The 16,489-nt window shown below is 50.6% G+C and overlaps 1 protein-coding gene and 1 long non-coding RNA gene across 3 annotated transcripts in view; both read left to right on the plus strand.

The window, feature by feature from the left end:
* The window catches only part of SPATA13 (spermatogenesis associated 13), a 106,413-nt gene that overhangs the window by 52,273 nt on the left and 37,651 nt on the right, over nucleotides 1-16,489 (plus strand). For both annotated transcript variants that reach the window (XM_069602285.1, XM_069602286.1), the window contains exons 3-4: nucleotides 8,697-9,062; nucleotides 10,893-11,037. In XM_069602285.1, the coding sequence (XP_069458386.1) occupies nucleotides 8,697-9,062; nucleotides 10,893-11,037 (511 nt within the window). The remainder of the gene's footprint in view (nucleotides 1-8,696; nucleotides 9,063-10,892; nucleotides 11,038-16,489) is intronic.
* On the plus strand, nucleotides 11,692-12,910 carry LOC138446891 (uncharacterized). Its single transcript, XR_011259589.1, has 2 exons — nucleotides 11,692-11,823; nucleotides 12,662-12,910. It is a non-coding gene; the product is annotated as an uncharacterized lncRNA (long non-coding RNA).

The raw sequence follows: 16,489 nt of genomic DNA on the forward strand, positions 1-16,489 counted from the left end.
TATACATTAGAAATAAAATTTTGTTTTATTTTGTCATATTATTTACCATATAATTAAAACTATAGTATTATTTATTATTGATATTATTACTACTAATAACAAAGCATGAATGTTAGCTGTTATCAGATTCATTGTTAGTTAAAATTGCCGCCTTCAGTCAGGCTCCTCAGTACAGACCAGTTAAACTCTGCAAATCACTTTCCACCTTCCAGCCAGAGTTTCTCTGAGTCTGCAGTGGGCCCAGCCAGGATGCACAGTAAGGGCACAGACCCAGGATGCACAGTAAGGGCACAGACCCAGCATGCACAGTAAGGGCACAGACCCAGCATGCACAGTAAGGGCACAAAGCCTCAGCTGGAGCTTGTGCCTTGGAGCTGTGACCTGGACCTGAAACAGGGCCCATAGGGGAATAGCTCAGGCATTGAGGGTGGACACCTGCTGTCTCCGCCAGACTTGTCTCGGTCCTGATGTCCTGTAGGTTAGGTTTGGGCGTTTCTCTTCCAGCTCTGTCGAGCTAATCCCTGGTTCAGGAAGGAGAGGCGTTAACTCCTGAAAGAGTTAAACATGACTTGTAACCCTGGTGTTTCTACTGGACTCTGTTATCAGCTGGACATGAACCTCTGTAGAGTACAAATGCCAGTTCCCAGAAATGGCTTTAAAAGCTTTCAAGCCAGAAGGAATGGTGGTATAAAGCATTTGGTCTAAAATATGTTGGCCTTCAATGGCTACTCCCCCTCGAGGGGTGGGGGTAGCGGCTGGAATTTTACCAGCTCACATTGGAACTCTAAAAATGTCATTGACTCATCCAACTAAAAGTATGCATAGCAACCTCTGTTTATCTGATTTGTTCAGTTAATAAAGGTCCTTCTCAGCCGCCCTCTCAAGGTCAGCATTTTGGGGTTTGCTTCAGACGCTGGGTAAACTGAGGCCTGGAGAGGGTACCGTCCCCTCCCAAGCCCCATGGCTGGGCCTGGAGCTGGGCCTCCAGGGGGACCGGAGCCTGGGGAGCCTCTGCTGGGACCCGCATACAAACACATTCTGACCATTTCTGGTTTCCCAGTCTTTGGTGCAATCCTTTCATCTTCCTTACCTGTAAAACAGAATTTAAAGTATCCACTGTATGGCTTTTAGGATTAAATGAGATGGGATCAGTGAAGGCCAGTTTTGAGATGCTGGCGTCATCGCCATCTGCACGCTTCCTCACCGTTTTCTCTTGTCCAGCATCCTTGCCACAGAGTGTGGACCAGCATCCTTGCCATGGAGCGTGGACCACCTCCTACCTCCGCGGGTCCTTGCCCAGAGCCGAGTCCTTCCTCTTGATTTTCTGGGTGGAGTTGGCAGCTTGGGGTGGGCCGGGCCACTCACTGAGGACCTTCATTCCGTCCCTCTCCTGGCAGTTTGGGTGTCATCACTCTATGGCACAGGAGAGGAAGCTGTGTGGACAGTGGTGGGCCTGTGGCTCAGAGGGCAGGGCCCTGCCGTGTCCGGAAGGTCAGAGCCTCGGGTGGGGTGGGCGGCCCTTGGACACGGTGTGTGACTGATCCACTCCCTGATATACGACACAAATGTGTCATATGTTTACTTACAGCAGGTTCCACTGCACGTCTGGATTTGTTCTTTCTGAGGCATAAATTATTCATCTGAAATACTGGTACTGCAATTTTTGAATTAAGCACACTGGAGATCTTTTGCAGCATCCACGTTAGATTCTCTGGAGACACCAGGTGCCGCTCCTGGTCGCGCCTTCCCTCCCGTGGTCCCTGTACCCACAGCCCCAGACTCTTAACCAGGGTGTTCTTGGTGAACAGCAATCTCATCAGGTTCAGGGTTTACTTGGCCAGTCAAGTGCATTGGATGGACTCTTGTTCCTTTAAAGGAGGGATCACAGATCTAGTCACCATCAGTGAGAGTTGCCGAAAAGAAAGAATCCTGGGAAAGTCGTGTCCTTCTTTTTCGGACACCACCTCCCCGACCCCACCCCCCAGTTCTTTTTATAAAGTCATGTCTGGATGTAGGGTGAGAACTGCTTCCTTGACACCAAGAACTGCTCACTTATTTGCTCCTTTATTCCCATTCATCCCTCAACTGTTCATCAAAGTTTCTAACTACTGATTTCCCAGGCTGCAGACTTTGGGGATGTGATGATAGCATCAGATCATTTGGAAAGAATGTAAGTAGCTGCTTTCATGAGACACCCAGATAAACAAATCAAGCCTATAAAAATACAGCAGTGGTTTTAACAGAGCCGCAGAAAACAGAACGTAGAGCCCAGGGGAATTTATGAGGTTTTCTTGCAGGAAGTGATACTTCAATTGAATGTTGAAGGATGAAATTTTCAGGTGGACGGGGGCAAAAAGGTATAGTGGAGGGAGCAGCCGTTCTCTCATTTCCAATTGCATCAGATAACGAGTGGCAAACAGTGAGTTGTTTGGTGCGGCTGGTGAAGCTGGAGCTGGAAAGGCACATCGGATGAGGTTTTGAACCGCCAGCCATGATCTGATGTGTGTCTTAGAGTCTTAGGAGTCTTAGCCGCGCTCCTCTTAGGATGGAGAGTGGATTAGAGACACGGAAGAGAGTTACTGCCTCTACAAGAGCCGTGAACAGATTCCCTCTGAGACTGAATGTTGGCAGAACGTAGTCGTCACGTGGGTGGAGGTGGCTGGAGGTGGCTGGAGACGGAGGCGGAGGAGTTAGGGGTGCCTGAGATCTCCTCGGCTGAAACACAGAGGCAGGCATGTTTATGAAGGTGCTGTTCTGCGTTCTAATCCGGAAAACCTTGGTTTCCTGGATTCTATAGGCATTCGGGGCTGTTGAGTGGCATGACTGTACTGCTAACTGTGGCTTGAAGTGCACTGATGCTGGGAACACAGACACCATCCTTCAGCACCCTCCCCAGAGAGTAAGCCAAGCCCTGCCTCCCTGCCTGCTTCCCTGCATCCTGATTCCTCTCCTTCTCTGTAGAGGAGCTCAGATGTCATCAACAAGGACTCCTGTCCAAGAAGGTTTAGACAATAGGCTTCTGTCATATTCAGCTCTAAAACACGGTTCTTGATTTTGGAACATTTCTGTTGTTGTTCAGTCACGTCCAGCTCTTTATTGTTCATGTTGTTGTTGTTTTTGTTGTTTAGTCGCTCAGTTGTGTCCAACTCTTTGTGACCCCATGGACTGCAGCACACCAGGCTTCCCTGGAGTTTGCTCAGACTCACGTCCATTGAGTCAATGATGCCATCCAACCATCTCATCCTCTTCTCCTCCAGCCCTCAATCTTCCCCAGCATCAGGGCCTTTTCCAGTGAGTCAGCTCTTACACTGTGCTGCTGTTGATTCTGAGATGGTAGGACAGTCTTGGGCGGGGCCGGGGGGGGCGGTGTTAAGTCCCCCAGATGGAATTCCTCTGAATGATTATTATGAAGGCAGGGGAGGGAAGACCTCAAGAGTCCAGATTTTTCATAGTTATCAGTAAGGGTCTTTTTATGCTCAGAGAACTGCGTGATCAGTAGTAAATTGTGTCCACGTGAACGTTAATATTTGCATTTTTAATGAATTACCTATTCTGCCCATCAAACAAGTTACAAAGGCCATAGGCTCACAGACTCTTTTCAGCACATTTAATCATCAGTTTTACACCTGTCAGGACAACTGAAGTCTGTAACACCAGCGCTGCACTCTCCAGGGAGACAGCAAGCATTAATTGCTCATGAGTTTCTCTTTTGAGGGCTTCCCAAGTGGCTCAGTGGTATAGAACCCAACTGCCAATGCAGGAGATGCAGGATTGATTCCTGGGTGGGGAAGATTCCCAGAAGAAGGAAATTGCAACCCACTCCAGTGTTCTTGCCTGGAGAATCCCATGGACAGAGGAGCCTGGCAGGTGCAGTCCGTGGGATCACAGAGTCGGACACGACTGAGCACGCACACTCAGAGTCAGCAGTATTTCTCTTTTGATTCCATATCCAGCTTTCTTCCCACAGCCTATGTAAAGCACTTAAAACTGTGCCGGGAAGCAAGGGTTAATGAGGCCACACACACGTCTGTGTACAGACGTTGATGACGGGTGTGAATTGGCAGGTCTAGGTCAGGCTTTCTGAGCCCTGGGTGGTTCTGCGCTGAGCTGCTGGACTGTGAGAAGGTAGACCAGGTGGGGCTCTGGCCCGGCCACCTACACTCAGAGAGAGTGTTTCTAAAGCAAGGGAACACTCTTGGAGAACATGGATGTGGTTACCTGCTGATCTTCAGAGGGTCTGGGGGCCACTGCCTGTGGCAGAGTTGGTGTAGGTCTTGGCTTGCTGGTGTCTGTAGTACTAGGAAGAGTCGCAATCAAAGCTGTGTCCTCTGGATGGCCGTATTTCAGAAGCACTTAAAGTTTGCTCAGTGATTCAGTTTTAGAATTTGTGGGACACTTCACATGTGTCTTGCAAGGAATATGTCTCCTGGCAAAGCCTCGCTGTTCGGATGTGAGCTTCAGTCAGGGGTTTTCCCCCATCTGTCCCTCTCTCCCTCTGGACTTCTGCTTTGAGTAAAGTGTACATTTTGGTTTTATGTATTACAATTCTGCACCACCCAGAAGGCGAGCTCTCTCCTTCCTGTCTCTGGCGAGGCTGCACGGTTTCAAAGCACAGCCACAGCTAGTTCTCCCCGAGCTGCCCCGTGGGCATGAGCTTAAAGGAGCCAGCGTCTCATTTCCTGCCTCTGCACACCTTCCTTTCACCCGCCCCCATCACTTCCTGGAGCGTGTTTGCTCTCAGAAGGATTTGTTACCTGATCTGTCCAGCCGCTGGTTTTCCTAAACCCATCTGTCTGCCTCTCTGTTTTTCTTTTCTGTATCAATGAGGAAAGCAGGTTGCATAAGTGAAAAACAAACAAACAAAGCCCAACAACAACGGCATGTAGATTTGTGATCAGTTTATTGTCTGCAATTTTTTTGTACTTCTACTTTTGCTAGCTTGCTGTTTCTGAACCTTTTTATCACAGGGTGATGATATAAATGAGTTTTTTCTCACTGTGTGCTGAAGTTGTCTGTGCTGTTTGATTTAGTAAATGAACTAAGCAGCCCATAATAGCCTGTTTTTTATATGTGCCTACTGCAAAAAAAAAGAAAATAATAATACAAACTTTTCCCCAGTTATTCTCATATTTTCCCATGGTGTCAGAGGAAAATGTTTTAATACACCCTCGTATGTTTTTTTTCTGGAGGTATGCAGATTAAACTGACAAAAGTTGACTTTTATTCAAGTGAGTAAGTGGGAGTTCACAGAAAACTGACTGCAAGAAGTGGTTAGGGCATCTTAACAGGGGAAAGCGGTAGGAAAAGCCACTTATGGAAAATGAGTGACTTTTAGGAAAGATGAGGGCCCTGTAGAACAGGAGGGAGACAGGCTAGTTTTGTGCCAGTGTCTGTTTAGCTGAGGGCTTCTCCTCTCAGTGATAAGAGTCAGTCTTCCCTGGTTGGAAGGAAAAGAATACCTTTTCCTTGCAAGGGAGGGAAGGGATTTATGACAACTGAGTTCTCCTGCTTTCAGGTAAAAGGAAAGCCTGTTTTTACGTGTCTCCAGCTCAGTCTGCAGCTCAAAGTGGTGTTTATTCACCATGGTGTGTTCTGGACCCTGTCCATGGTGACTTGAATTGGACATAGACGTCCAGGCTGTAAAAATCGAACTGGCAGGTCGGAAGGGAGTGGAGTTTGCCAGAGCCCACTGCCTTCTGAGCAGAGGTGACTTGGTATATCTGGAGAAAGAAATGGCAACCCACTCCAGTATTCTTGCCTGGGAAATCCCATGGACAAAGGAGCCTGGTGAGCTACCGTCCATGGAGTCGCAAAGAGTCAGACACGACTGAGGGACTAAAAAACGACTTGGCGTATGGGCGCGTCATGACGTAGTGGGGACGGGTTACAAGGCCCACACCTGGTGTCACTGCTGACTGGCTGCGTGGCCCTGAGCAAGTCACCAGGCTTCCCTGGGTCTCAGATTAAAAGTACATTACCTGCATTTCAGGTCTCAGTTGCCACTGATTGGTGAGAGGTGGGGCTCACTGGGCCAGTTCTCAGGGCAGGGTTCTGGGGATTTGGGGGTGGGGAGACAACCAGAGTGGCCGCTCTTCCTGCCCTGCTGTCTCTTGACTTGCCTGGTTGTTCCAGCCCTCCCTGGGTGGGGTTCTGTTTTATTTTCAAGTCGTTGTTACACAGTGTCTCAGGACGGAGGGGCTGAAGACACCAGGCTCCTAGGGACTGCTGCTTGCTCTGAGCCCAGACGTGGAAGGTCTGCGGGCTGAGCCCCCGTGGTTGTTCTTCCGTGCGGCTCTTTGAGAGCAGTGATTCACCAGGGCTGAGGTGGGGGGGCACTCTGATCCCCACAGTTACACTTTGTCCTCCCAGGACCCAGATGGGAGCAGTGGCTGAAGCCTGGGGCCACGAGCCAACCCCAGGCCAGGAGGACTAGACAGAAGTCTGCCCACTCCCACACCTTCGGGTTTCTCCTAGTACATGGCATTGCCTCTGAAACAGTCACTTGAGAACTTGGGAAGTGTCGTCGAATTCTGGGCAGCAGACTCTCTACCTGTGGGGCTGTCTGGTCTGGAATCTGAGATCCTGAGAGGTTAGTAGTGACTCGTTCAGGCACACCCAGCTGGTTAGTAGGCTGATCTGGTTTAGCGCTTGCCCCATCAGACCAAGTCCCCGCGTGCTGGGCCATGCAGCAGCCCAGACTCAGTCCCCTTAAGACACATTGTCTGTGAACCTGCTGAGAGAGGCAGCCTTGGATAGCAAATGCAGCCTCTGGGCCATTTCTCCTGCAGGAGGCCTGCGTTACCTGAGCTTTGTTAGTTATCTATTTTATATATAGTGGTGTATATATTGGAGAAGGAAATGGCAACCCACTCCAGTGTTCTTGCCTGGAGAATCCCAGGGACAGCAGAGCCTGGTGGGCTGCCGTCTATGGGGCAGCACAGAGTCGGACACGACTGAAGTGACTTAGCAGTGTATATGTGGGCCTCCCTGGTGGCTCGGTGGTAAAGACTGCCTGCAGGGCAGGAGACCCGGGTTCCATCTGTGAGTCGGGAAGATCCCTTGGAGGAGGGCATGGCAACGCACTCCAGTATTCTTGCCTGGAGAATCTCATGGACAGAGGAGCCTGGGAGGCTGCAGTCCACGGGGTCACACAGAGTTGGACACGACTAAAGTGACTAAGCAGCAGCGACAGCAGTGTGTATCTGTCAGTCACAATCCCCCGACTTATCCCTCTCTCCCCTTGTCTCCTGGTAACCATAAGTTTGTTTTCTACATCTGTCACTCATTTCTCTTTTGTAGGTAACTTCACTTGTACCCTTTTTTAAAATTCCACATATAAGTGGTATCATATGATACTTGTCTTTCTGTGTTTGACTGACTGATGATAATCTCTGGGTCCACCCATGTTGCTGCAAATGGCATTATTTCATTCTTTTTGAGGCTGAGCAATACTCCGTTGTATTGATGTATATGTACTACATCTTCTATATCCATTCCTCTGTTGATGGACATTCGGGTTGTTTCCATGTCTTGGCTATTGTAAACAGTGCTTCAGTGAATATTGGGGAGAATGTATCTTTGTGAATTATAATTTTGTCTGCATATGTGCTCAGGAGTGGGATTGCTGGATCATATGGCAGCCCTGTTTTTAGTTTATTAAGGAACCTCCATACTGTTCTGCATAGTGACTTCACCAAGTTACATTCCCACCAACAGGGTAGGAAGGTTCCGTTTTCTCTACACCTTCTCCGGCATTCATTGTTTGTATATTTCTTGATGATAGGAATTCTGATTTGTATGAGGTGATACCTCGTTTTAGCTTTGGTTTGCATTTCTCTAATAATGAGTGAGGTGGAGCATCCTTTCATGTGCTTTTGGTCTGTCTGTATGTCTTCTTTAGAGAAATGTTTATTTCGCTTTCACCCATTTTTTGATTGGGTTTTTTTTGCATTGAGCTGAACGAGCCATTTGTATATTTTGGAGATTCATTCCTCAGTTGCCTCTTTTGCAAATATTTTCTCCCACTCTGAGGGCTGTCTTTTCATTTTCTTTATGGTTTCCTTTGTTGTGTAAGAGTATACTACAAATCTACAGTAATCAAAACAGTATGGTACTGGCACAAAGCCAAAAATGTCAATCAATGGAACAGGTTAGAAAGTCCAGAAGTAAACCCACACGTCCATGGTCAATTAATCTACGATGAAGGAGGCAAAAACATACAATGGAGAAAAGACAATCTCTTGAATAAGTGGTACTGGGGAAACTGGACAACTACATGTAAAACAATGGAATTAGAACAATCCCTAATATCACACACAAAAATAAACACAAAATGGATTAAAGACTTCAATGTTAGGCCCGGACATTATAAACCTCTTAGAGGAAAACACAGGCAGAATACTCTTTGACATAAATTGCAGGAACTCCTCACTAGACTAATGAAAACAGAAACAAAAATAAACAAATGGGTGCTGCTTTTCTTAGTATCTTTTATGATGGTTCATCATGTGTCACCAACATCACTACTGAAATTAGGGTTTTAATTAAGCCTCTGATTAAAGACAGGTTTGCTTCTTCCCATCTGTGTTTCAGTCGTGTCTTTCTGGCATATAGTCAACTTGGTGGGGAGGGGCGGGGACTTGTTTTCTTTACCTTCCTGGATATCACCCTTACCTAACTTGTTCGCGTTTGAAAAGGTTGTGACCGAGGGGTCCTGGAGGCAGGCTCCCCCACCGGAGGAAGAGAGGACGGAGGCTCAGAGGATCCCCAGGAAGAGACTGGGGTCTGGGAAGAGGTCGAGGCCCCGACCACTCTCTGACTATGGCCAGCTGGTCGCCCGAAGTCTGTCTATCCCAGAAGACTCGATTGCCGTGGACCCCCAGAAAGAGGACGCTGTGGACAGTGACCACCAGCCCAGCATGGCCCCCACAGACCCTGCAGACCAGACTCCTGCTGGGGGCTGTCTCCAGGGGGGCCCAAGAAGACGCCCCATCTCCGTGATCGGTGGGGTCGGCTTCTATGGGAGCAGCCAGACGGAGGAGGGGGAAGCCCTCCTGCCCCAAGTAAGACCAGCCATGCTGCCCGCAGAGCCTCCTGGCCTCTGTCCTCTTGCTGCAGACTTCCCAGACACGTTTTCCTTTCTTCTCTCTGCCTCGGGGATGGCGTCATCCACTCACAGCCTTTCTTCCTGACTCTGAAAACATGCATGAATTAGAACTAACCCACTGACATTTGGATGGCTCTGACTAATCTTCTGTCTTTCTGGGATCTCAGATAATATGTGAAACTGGTTTGCTGTTTGTTCTAAATCATCTGGGGAAAGTAGCCGTGCATATTTAGTGAGCTTCCTCGAAGAAGAAATCTGGAAAGAAAATGCCGCTTATCCCTAAAATGGAAAGACAAGAAGAAAATTGATTTTTTTCTAGATGAGAAAGTAATTTTTTTCTGCCATTTTATTACTCTTTACATGTCAGTTGCAGCTTTGTAACTGTTTCAACAATAGATTAAAATCTTAATATTATTTCCTTAGTATATTTTAGCAATTCAACAAATACTTATCAATTACCCAGAAAGCCCTTTGAGGATACAAACATTTAAATAAAGGCCCCCATTCAGAAGGAGTTTATATTTGGTGAGGTCTTATCCCAGCCACGGTCAAGTGTTCACATGAGTAAGTGTGGGTTTCATTTTTCTTTTTTTTAACTTGCTGGTTGATATCATAAATAACTCAGGAAGAAAGTGAAAATGGTAGTCACTCAGTCATGTCCTACTCTTTGTGACCCCGTGGGCTGTAGCTCACCAGGCTCCTCTGTCCATGGGGTTTTCCAGGCAAGAATACTGGAGTGGGTTGTCATTCCCTTCTCCAGGAGATCTTCCCAACTCAGGGATCAAACCCAGGTCTCCTGCACTGCAGGCAGATTCTTTACCACCTGAGCCACCAGGGAAGGCCTAAATAACCCATACATTCTCTTGAAAGGGCAGTAACATATTGGTATTGGATTTTCTATTTGCATTCTCCCTATAACCCTGGCACAGTGCTTATTTATAGCAAATACCCCCCAAATCTCTTGCTTAATTGAACTAACTTGAATTCAGTTAAGGTGAAAGCAGATTATGTTGAAGAATACTGCAGACTTTTTGTTGTGTTGAGATGCTCTACATGCAAGGAAATGATTCTGAAGGTGGCTGTCCTCACCATGGTATCACAGGAAATGATTCTGAATGGAAGCAAATCTCTTCTAATATGAAACACAGTCTAGGGGCGATCTAAGCACTTAAGACAGTTTTTCACTTCAGAGCATCCAAAAGGAGCGTAGTAAGATAATTTTCTGCCCCCTAAGCTTGTTTAGGGAACTGGGTAGAGAAATACTGAGAAAGCCTATGGAAAGCATGGACCAACATGGCCTTCGGTGTCATTTTAGGGACGACTCGTATGGACGATCCCGGGGGCTATAGATGCTTCTAAATTGGTGGGAAACCAACTCTCCTTTTAGACAAAGCTCATTGCCCTGTTAGTTAAGGTGAACAGGAACGGTGTTCCGCAGATGCTGGTCCTGCCTGCGGGCGGGTGTGTGTGTGTGTTGTGTGTGTGTGTGGGGGGTGTGTGGGAAGGAATTGTCACGGGCCTCAGTCACTGGCACTGCCTCAGCTTCCCTGGGGGTGCTGCTGGACATGTGTGGGTGGGGGCCGTCACTTCCTCCACCGTGGTCTTTCCTGAGTGTCCCCGTGGGTGTGTCCTGACAGGTGGCTGACAACCTGACACCCTGGGGGTCTGCACTGGGTTTCCACGTTGGAGGAAGGTTGCCCTTGAGTCTGTGCAGCTGTGATCTGGGGCTTCGAGGCTCCCAGCCCCACTTCCTGCCTCTCCTCACCGCCCCTCCTTTCCTCTGCAGCCCGCCGCCCGGCCGCCCGTGCCCGCACACCAGGTGCCGCCCTACAGAGCGGTGTCAGCCCGGCTGCGGCCCTGCGCCTTCTCCCAGAGCACCCCCATTGGACTGGACCGTGTGGGACGCCGGCGGCACCTGAGAGCGTCCAACGGTGAGTCTCACAGTCCCCCCCGGGCAGGTCCGTCTCCCGGAGGCGGGTGTGGAATCGTTGCTCAGTCTGGGAACCCAACCTGTTGCACCCGTGTGGCCTGCCCTGGGCCCAGGGAAGGCACCCCGTCCAGAGAAGGTGCCCTATGGGCTCTGTGTCGTCTCAGTGACCTTGACCTTGGGAAGTCTGGGTCCTGGGTTCCTGCTGTGGTGATCTGACCATGAATGGGCTCCTGGGGATTTGTCTTAACCCTCTGAAAGCTCTTCCTGAGAGTTTGAGATTCGCTTGTTTATCTAATAGATGGTATACGTATGGAAGACTTTATCTAATACAGCCATGCATGCGCCGGCCTGGGACTTACCCAGTGAACACTTACCGATCTGACTTCAGGTTCCTGAGCGCGGACACCGATGTCTGAGCCAGCCCGCTGGTTGGACAGTGGCCTGGCTGGCTCACGGGCAGGGATAGGACGGGCAGTTTTGTGGGGCAGACGCCCTCCCATGTGCTCTGAGGATTAATTCATCTGATCTCAACTCTGTGCTGAGCGGATGCTTTTGTAATCCTCGCTTTACAGATCAGAAACCCCAAGTGTAAATAGATAAACCACCCAGGAAGTGGCAGAGAAGGGACTTGAATCTACAATCAGTTAGAATTTTCACTGAAGGCCCATGTTTTTAACCACTGAGCTGTGCGGACTCCTTAAATAGAGGCAGTGAACGGCTAGCCACCGGAGAGCTTCAGTGCTGACTTTTTCTGCCTTGGCTTTGAGGACGAGCCTCGCACGTGAGCGTGAGTGAGGGACGGGGCTCTTGGAGGCCTCGCCAGCTGGTGGGTACGCCCTCCATGTGATGGTGGTGACCAGAGCCACAATAAGGGGCAGGATTTAAAGAGTTATTTCTGGAGACTTGGAGGAGAGTATTGCTCGGTGTCACTTAGATTTCAGGGATTGGGAGGAGGAGGGACCAGGGTGCGTGAAGAAGTGACCCAGAAGTGGTTACCCTGGGAGTGTGTCCTGGGAGGTCTCTGCCTGGGGCTGAGCGATCAGCTTGAACATATGGCTGAGGAATTGTCCCCTCCTCTCCCACCATCGAGTGGCCTGATTTCTACCCCAGGAGGAACCCAGTCTGAACTCTCATCAGACAGGGTGACAAGAAAGAGGAATTGGAGGGCGGCTGGGGGCGAGGAAGTTTTCGAGCATCTCTTGATTTGTGTCCTCTCGGCCGAGCAGCTGGGGCCCTGGGATAGCGCCCCCTCCCTCATCCCAGGGCCCCTGCCTCTCCTCGGGCCAGGCTTCCATCCACACTGGTTCTGAGCGCCTATTCCTGTTCGGTTCTTGCTGCTGTTTCCCTGCGAACTTCCCTGTGGTTACTGGAATAAAGCCCCAGCCTCGTAAGGAGTTCGCAGGCTCTGCCGCCTGCCTACCTGCCGTCTGCACCTCTCCTTCTCCTGCCTGCTCTCCTACCCACCACACGGCTCGCACCCTCGCTCTGCCCAGAACCTCCTTCCTTCCCTTTACACACGGCAGCGTTTGTTCCGCCCAGAACTCAGACCCACTGCCCTGGGGACCCCGGTGACAAAGGCATCGTCAGTCATTCTTCTGCTCAGCAGCCCCTTCCGTCCCACCCAGTCGTCAGCGCCTGGTGATGAATCTCAAGAAAGTTGTCACAAGGAGAGAAAAGGCAGCGTTACTTGTGATGGAGAGAAGTTGAAGCAAGTGTCCATTTTTGGTGGAATAGTGAGCCCAGCGTCTACGGGTGACCGCTTCAAAGCAGCTTATAGCATCATCAGGAAAAAGTCTGTAACAACGGGGAAAGTGACCACTGTAATGTGAGAAAATTAAGGAAGAAAAGGAAATAAAGTCACACATATATTGTTGTATTTACTAGGGCTGCCGTCACAGAGTACCACAAACTGGGTCCCTTCAGCAGCAGAACAGAATTGTCTCCATTCTGGAGGCTGGAAGCAGGGCGGTTTCCTTCCGAGGCCTGAGGTGGGAACCCTCTGCCGTTTCTTGGTTCCTGGCGGCCTCGGGTCCCCTGAGCTCGGCGTCTGGCTGTATGTCCCTGGTCTCTGCCTTCATCTTCACGTGGTGCCATAAAGAATTAAGGCACTGTCCTAATGACCATGTGTCAGCTGGATCATTTACGAAGAGCTTGTTCCAAATAAGGACACATCCTCGCTGGTACTGGGGGTTAGAATTTCAGCATCTTTAGGGGGGTACACATTCAGCCCGTAACAAACCATGATTGCAGCCCTATGCAGCATGCTCACATGTGGCCAAAGGTTTAACATGAGTGTGCAAAAGTGAAAATACTGTAGTTAGGCGGGCAAGAATGTGGACAGTTTCTCCTCCAACCCTGTACTTACATGAACAGTTTATTTCTGTGCTTTCTGGAACCATGCTTTGTTTTGTTTTGAGTTTAGTGTTCTTTTGTTGAGAAGTAGCAAAAACTCACCCTGCCTAGCTGGAGCAAAAAGAGACTGTCTTGGGAGGGTGTCAGTGTCCCCAAAATTGATGGGGTGCCTAGAAATGCATCTAGGAAACACCTGGCAGTCAGGGTGGCCCCTGGGAGCTGGGGAGCCGTGTGGAAGGAGCTGAGGAAGACACCGTCCATCTGTCCTTGAGTCACTCACTCAGGAGTCAGAGTCCCAGGAAGGGGGTTCAGCCCCTCAGCTCAGGTGATGGGTCCACCAACACGGGGCGCAGGGACCGGGAGTAGGATGGGTCCTCCAGGGATGAGGCGGTGAGTGTGTGGATTCCCCGACCACGGTGGAGGAAGGTCGCTCCTCCAGGGAAATCACTCATTCATTCATTCATTCATTCAGTGTCTGCCAAGGGCCTGCCATGTGCCAGGAGCACAACGAAGCCCCTTTCATCTCACAGGTCCTTGTGTGGGGATGATGAGTTAACAAGGAGCTGTAACACCACGGGGGCACCGTGAAGAAAGGTGAAGCAGGTGGAGGGTGTTCTTTGGGGGGAGGAGGTGGCGCATGCAGCTTGCGGGATCTTAGTTCCCTGACCAGGGACTGAACCCAGGCCCTCAGCAGTGAGAGCGCAGTCCTAACCACTGGACCGCCAGGGAATTCCCAGGCATTCGTTTTTTAAAAGGACAGGGCACACCAATTTCATGTCTAATGAGAACCCTCTCAGTCTTTCCCTGGAAGCAGCCCAGGGGCTCATCAGTCACTGCTGGTGTCTCCAAGTCCAGGGCCTCCGATCAGGTGCCTCCCTCCTGCAGGCCCACCACTGTTTGTGCCCAAAAGTAAATTTAAGCACCACACACATCTCACAGTGGAAAGAAGTGGGAGGAGAGGAAACAGAAAACACAAAGAGATCACACGTGCACATGCCCGACGCCAGGAAAGGGCGTGCCTCCCCTCTGCGGCTGGCTGTGGGGCACAGGCGCTGTCTCGCCTTCTGCACGTCTGGTCCCCGCGCACTCCGGACCCCCTGCTCCTCACAGCACCTGGTGCTTATCTCTGCCCTCTGAGGTGCTCCAAGCCTGTTCTCCAAGATTCTGAGCTTGCTTCCAGTCATCACAGTCTCCTTTATTCCCCTTTTAGTTGAAAACCTGTCAGTCTGCAAAAAAAGAAAGAAAAATATGTGGAGCGTCCGCTCTGAGCCAGGCACCACTGTTACTGTTAGAGTAAAGCAGAGAGTCAAGCATCGCAAAGCATGTATGTTCCCGCATTTAAACAGAACCAGTGAGTGGATACGCAGGGCTCCCTTGGGCACTAGTGAGCCTTCTGGAGAAGGGGAAGGTGGGAGTAGGGGAGGGCGACCTCATGTCTCTGAGGAGGTGACCTTGGAGCCAAGACTTGGAAGATGAGCAGGGAGCGAAGATCTGAGGGAACAGAGGTTCCAGTCAAAGGAGCATCGAATGCCCAGGTCAGGCAGGAGCTCAGTGTGTCCGAGGTTCAGCGAGAAGGCCGGGTGCCTGGAGCTCGGGAGTCCAGGGCCGGGGAGGCCGGGGCAGCCCGGAGGCTAAAGAGAGTCTGCATAGAAAGGGCATCGCAGGTTTCGAGGAGTCAGGGTTGTTCCAAGTGAAGCGGAAGCCATTGCCAGCTGGGCTTCAGAGAGCAAGGCCATTGGGGAGTGAGGCCAGAGGAAGGAGGCTGATTGGAGGTTGCCGCATTTGTCCAATTGGGAAATGCTGGTGGCAGAGACCACAGAGGACACCACGTTTTCCCTGGGTGCTCATTCCTCATGCACGAGGAGGCTCACCAGCCCGGCCTGGGCTCAGAGCCAGTGGCACCAGGGCTGGGGTGCTGCCAGGAGCCCCTCCTGAGAGGGGAGGAGATTCAGCTTTGACAGAGCAGAGTTACTGGATGGAAAGAAGACACTTTGCAAGTGTATTATTAAGTGATCGTGAACCCCCGTGTTGACCCCTCCATTCCTGCACTGCCGTGAACAGCGCCCCCTCCGGGGAGATTCCAGCAGGACTCTGATAGGCAAAACAAACAAACCCAAATCTAGAATAAGTGTCTCTTCCAGGAAAGACAAACCGCCTATTGTGAAAAGGGCCCACTGTAATCAGCTCCCCACAAGCAGCCGTCTGGGTCCTTCAAGGCACTGTATCATTAGCTTTGTGGAGGGGACGCCCGTGGTTTAGCCCAGGCTGGGCATCCGTTTCTGCCACCAGGGCCGTTTTATTTTTTGAACCCGCTGAGTCAGCATCAAGATGACCAGGAACAAAGATGGGCATTTGCGGGGTGTACATAATGTCACACAGTTGTTAAACAGCCTCGTTTGCAGTGGATTTCCATGGGACGGGTGGTTTCCTGTGCCGGGGTGTGTTCTGATATGTCCAGTCACATCCTCCCCAGAGCAATCCGGTAACCCACAGTGTCCTACCCAAGCTCCTCCAGGGGCTTCTCAGCCAAGCCATTCACTCCGGTCCACATGTGTAACCCCTACTGAGGCCTCTCAGTCAGAAATTTCCAACAGAGCATCGCTTAGAAGCTGGGGGACCTCCCTTTCCTGGGCTCCATCACCAAGGAATTCACAGGAAGGAAGGGTTGTAGAAATGGGACCCCCCCCACCCCATGGTCATCTGCCTTCTGCCTCAGGAGGAGGCTCTGAGTTGGAACCAGTTTAGCTCTGGGCGTGGGGCGAGATCCCCGGATCCCTGTGGTGGTGGCTCATGTGTGCCTTCTGCCCACTGACTTGGGGATTTGCTGCCCTGCGAATCAAGCAGCACCTTCATGGAGTCCCTCGTCAGTTTTGTCCCTAGGGACCCTGTGATAAGTTTAGTACAGCCAGAGGTCCGGTGGGAGGGACCATCCCAGTGACCAAGCTGGCCCTGCTGCCCAGGACAGAAATGACATCTGCTCTTCCGTGTAGACCTCACACCACCACGGGAGCCCTGGATCCCTTGGCCCCCGGCCCACTAACAGATGCTGCCTTGTCCATCGTGTGGTTTGGGAAGCCTGGGGGATGGTGAGAATCTGACAG

This window comes from Ovis canadensis, chromosome 10 (assembly GCF_042477335.2).
Source record: "Ovis canadensis isolate MfBH-ARS-UI-01 breed Bighorn chromosome 10, ARS-UI_OviCan_v2, whole genome shotgun sequence".
NCBI classification, from domain to species: domain Eukaryota; kingdom Metazoa; phylum Chordata; class Mammalia; order Artiodactyla; family Bovidae; genus Ovis; species Ovis canadensis.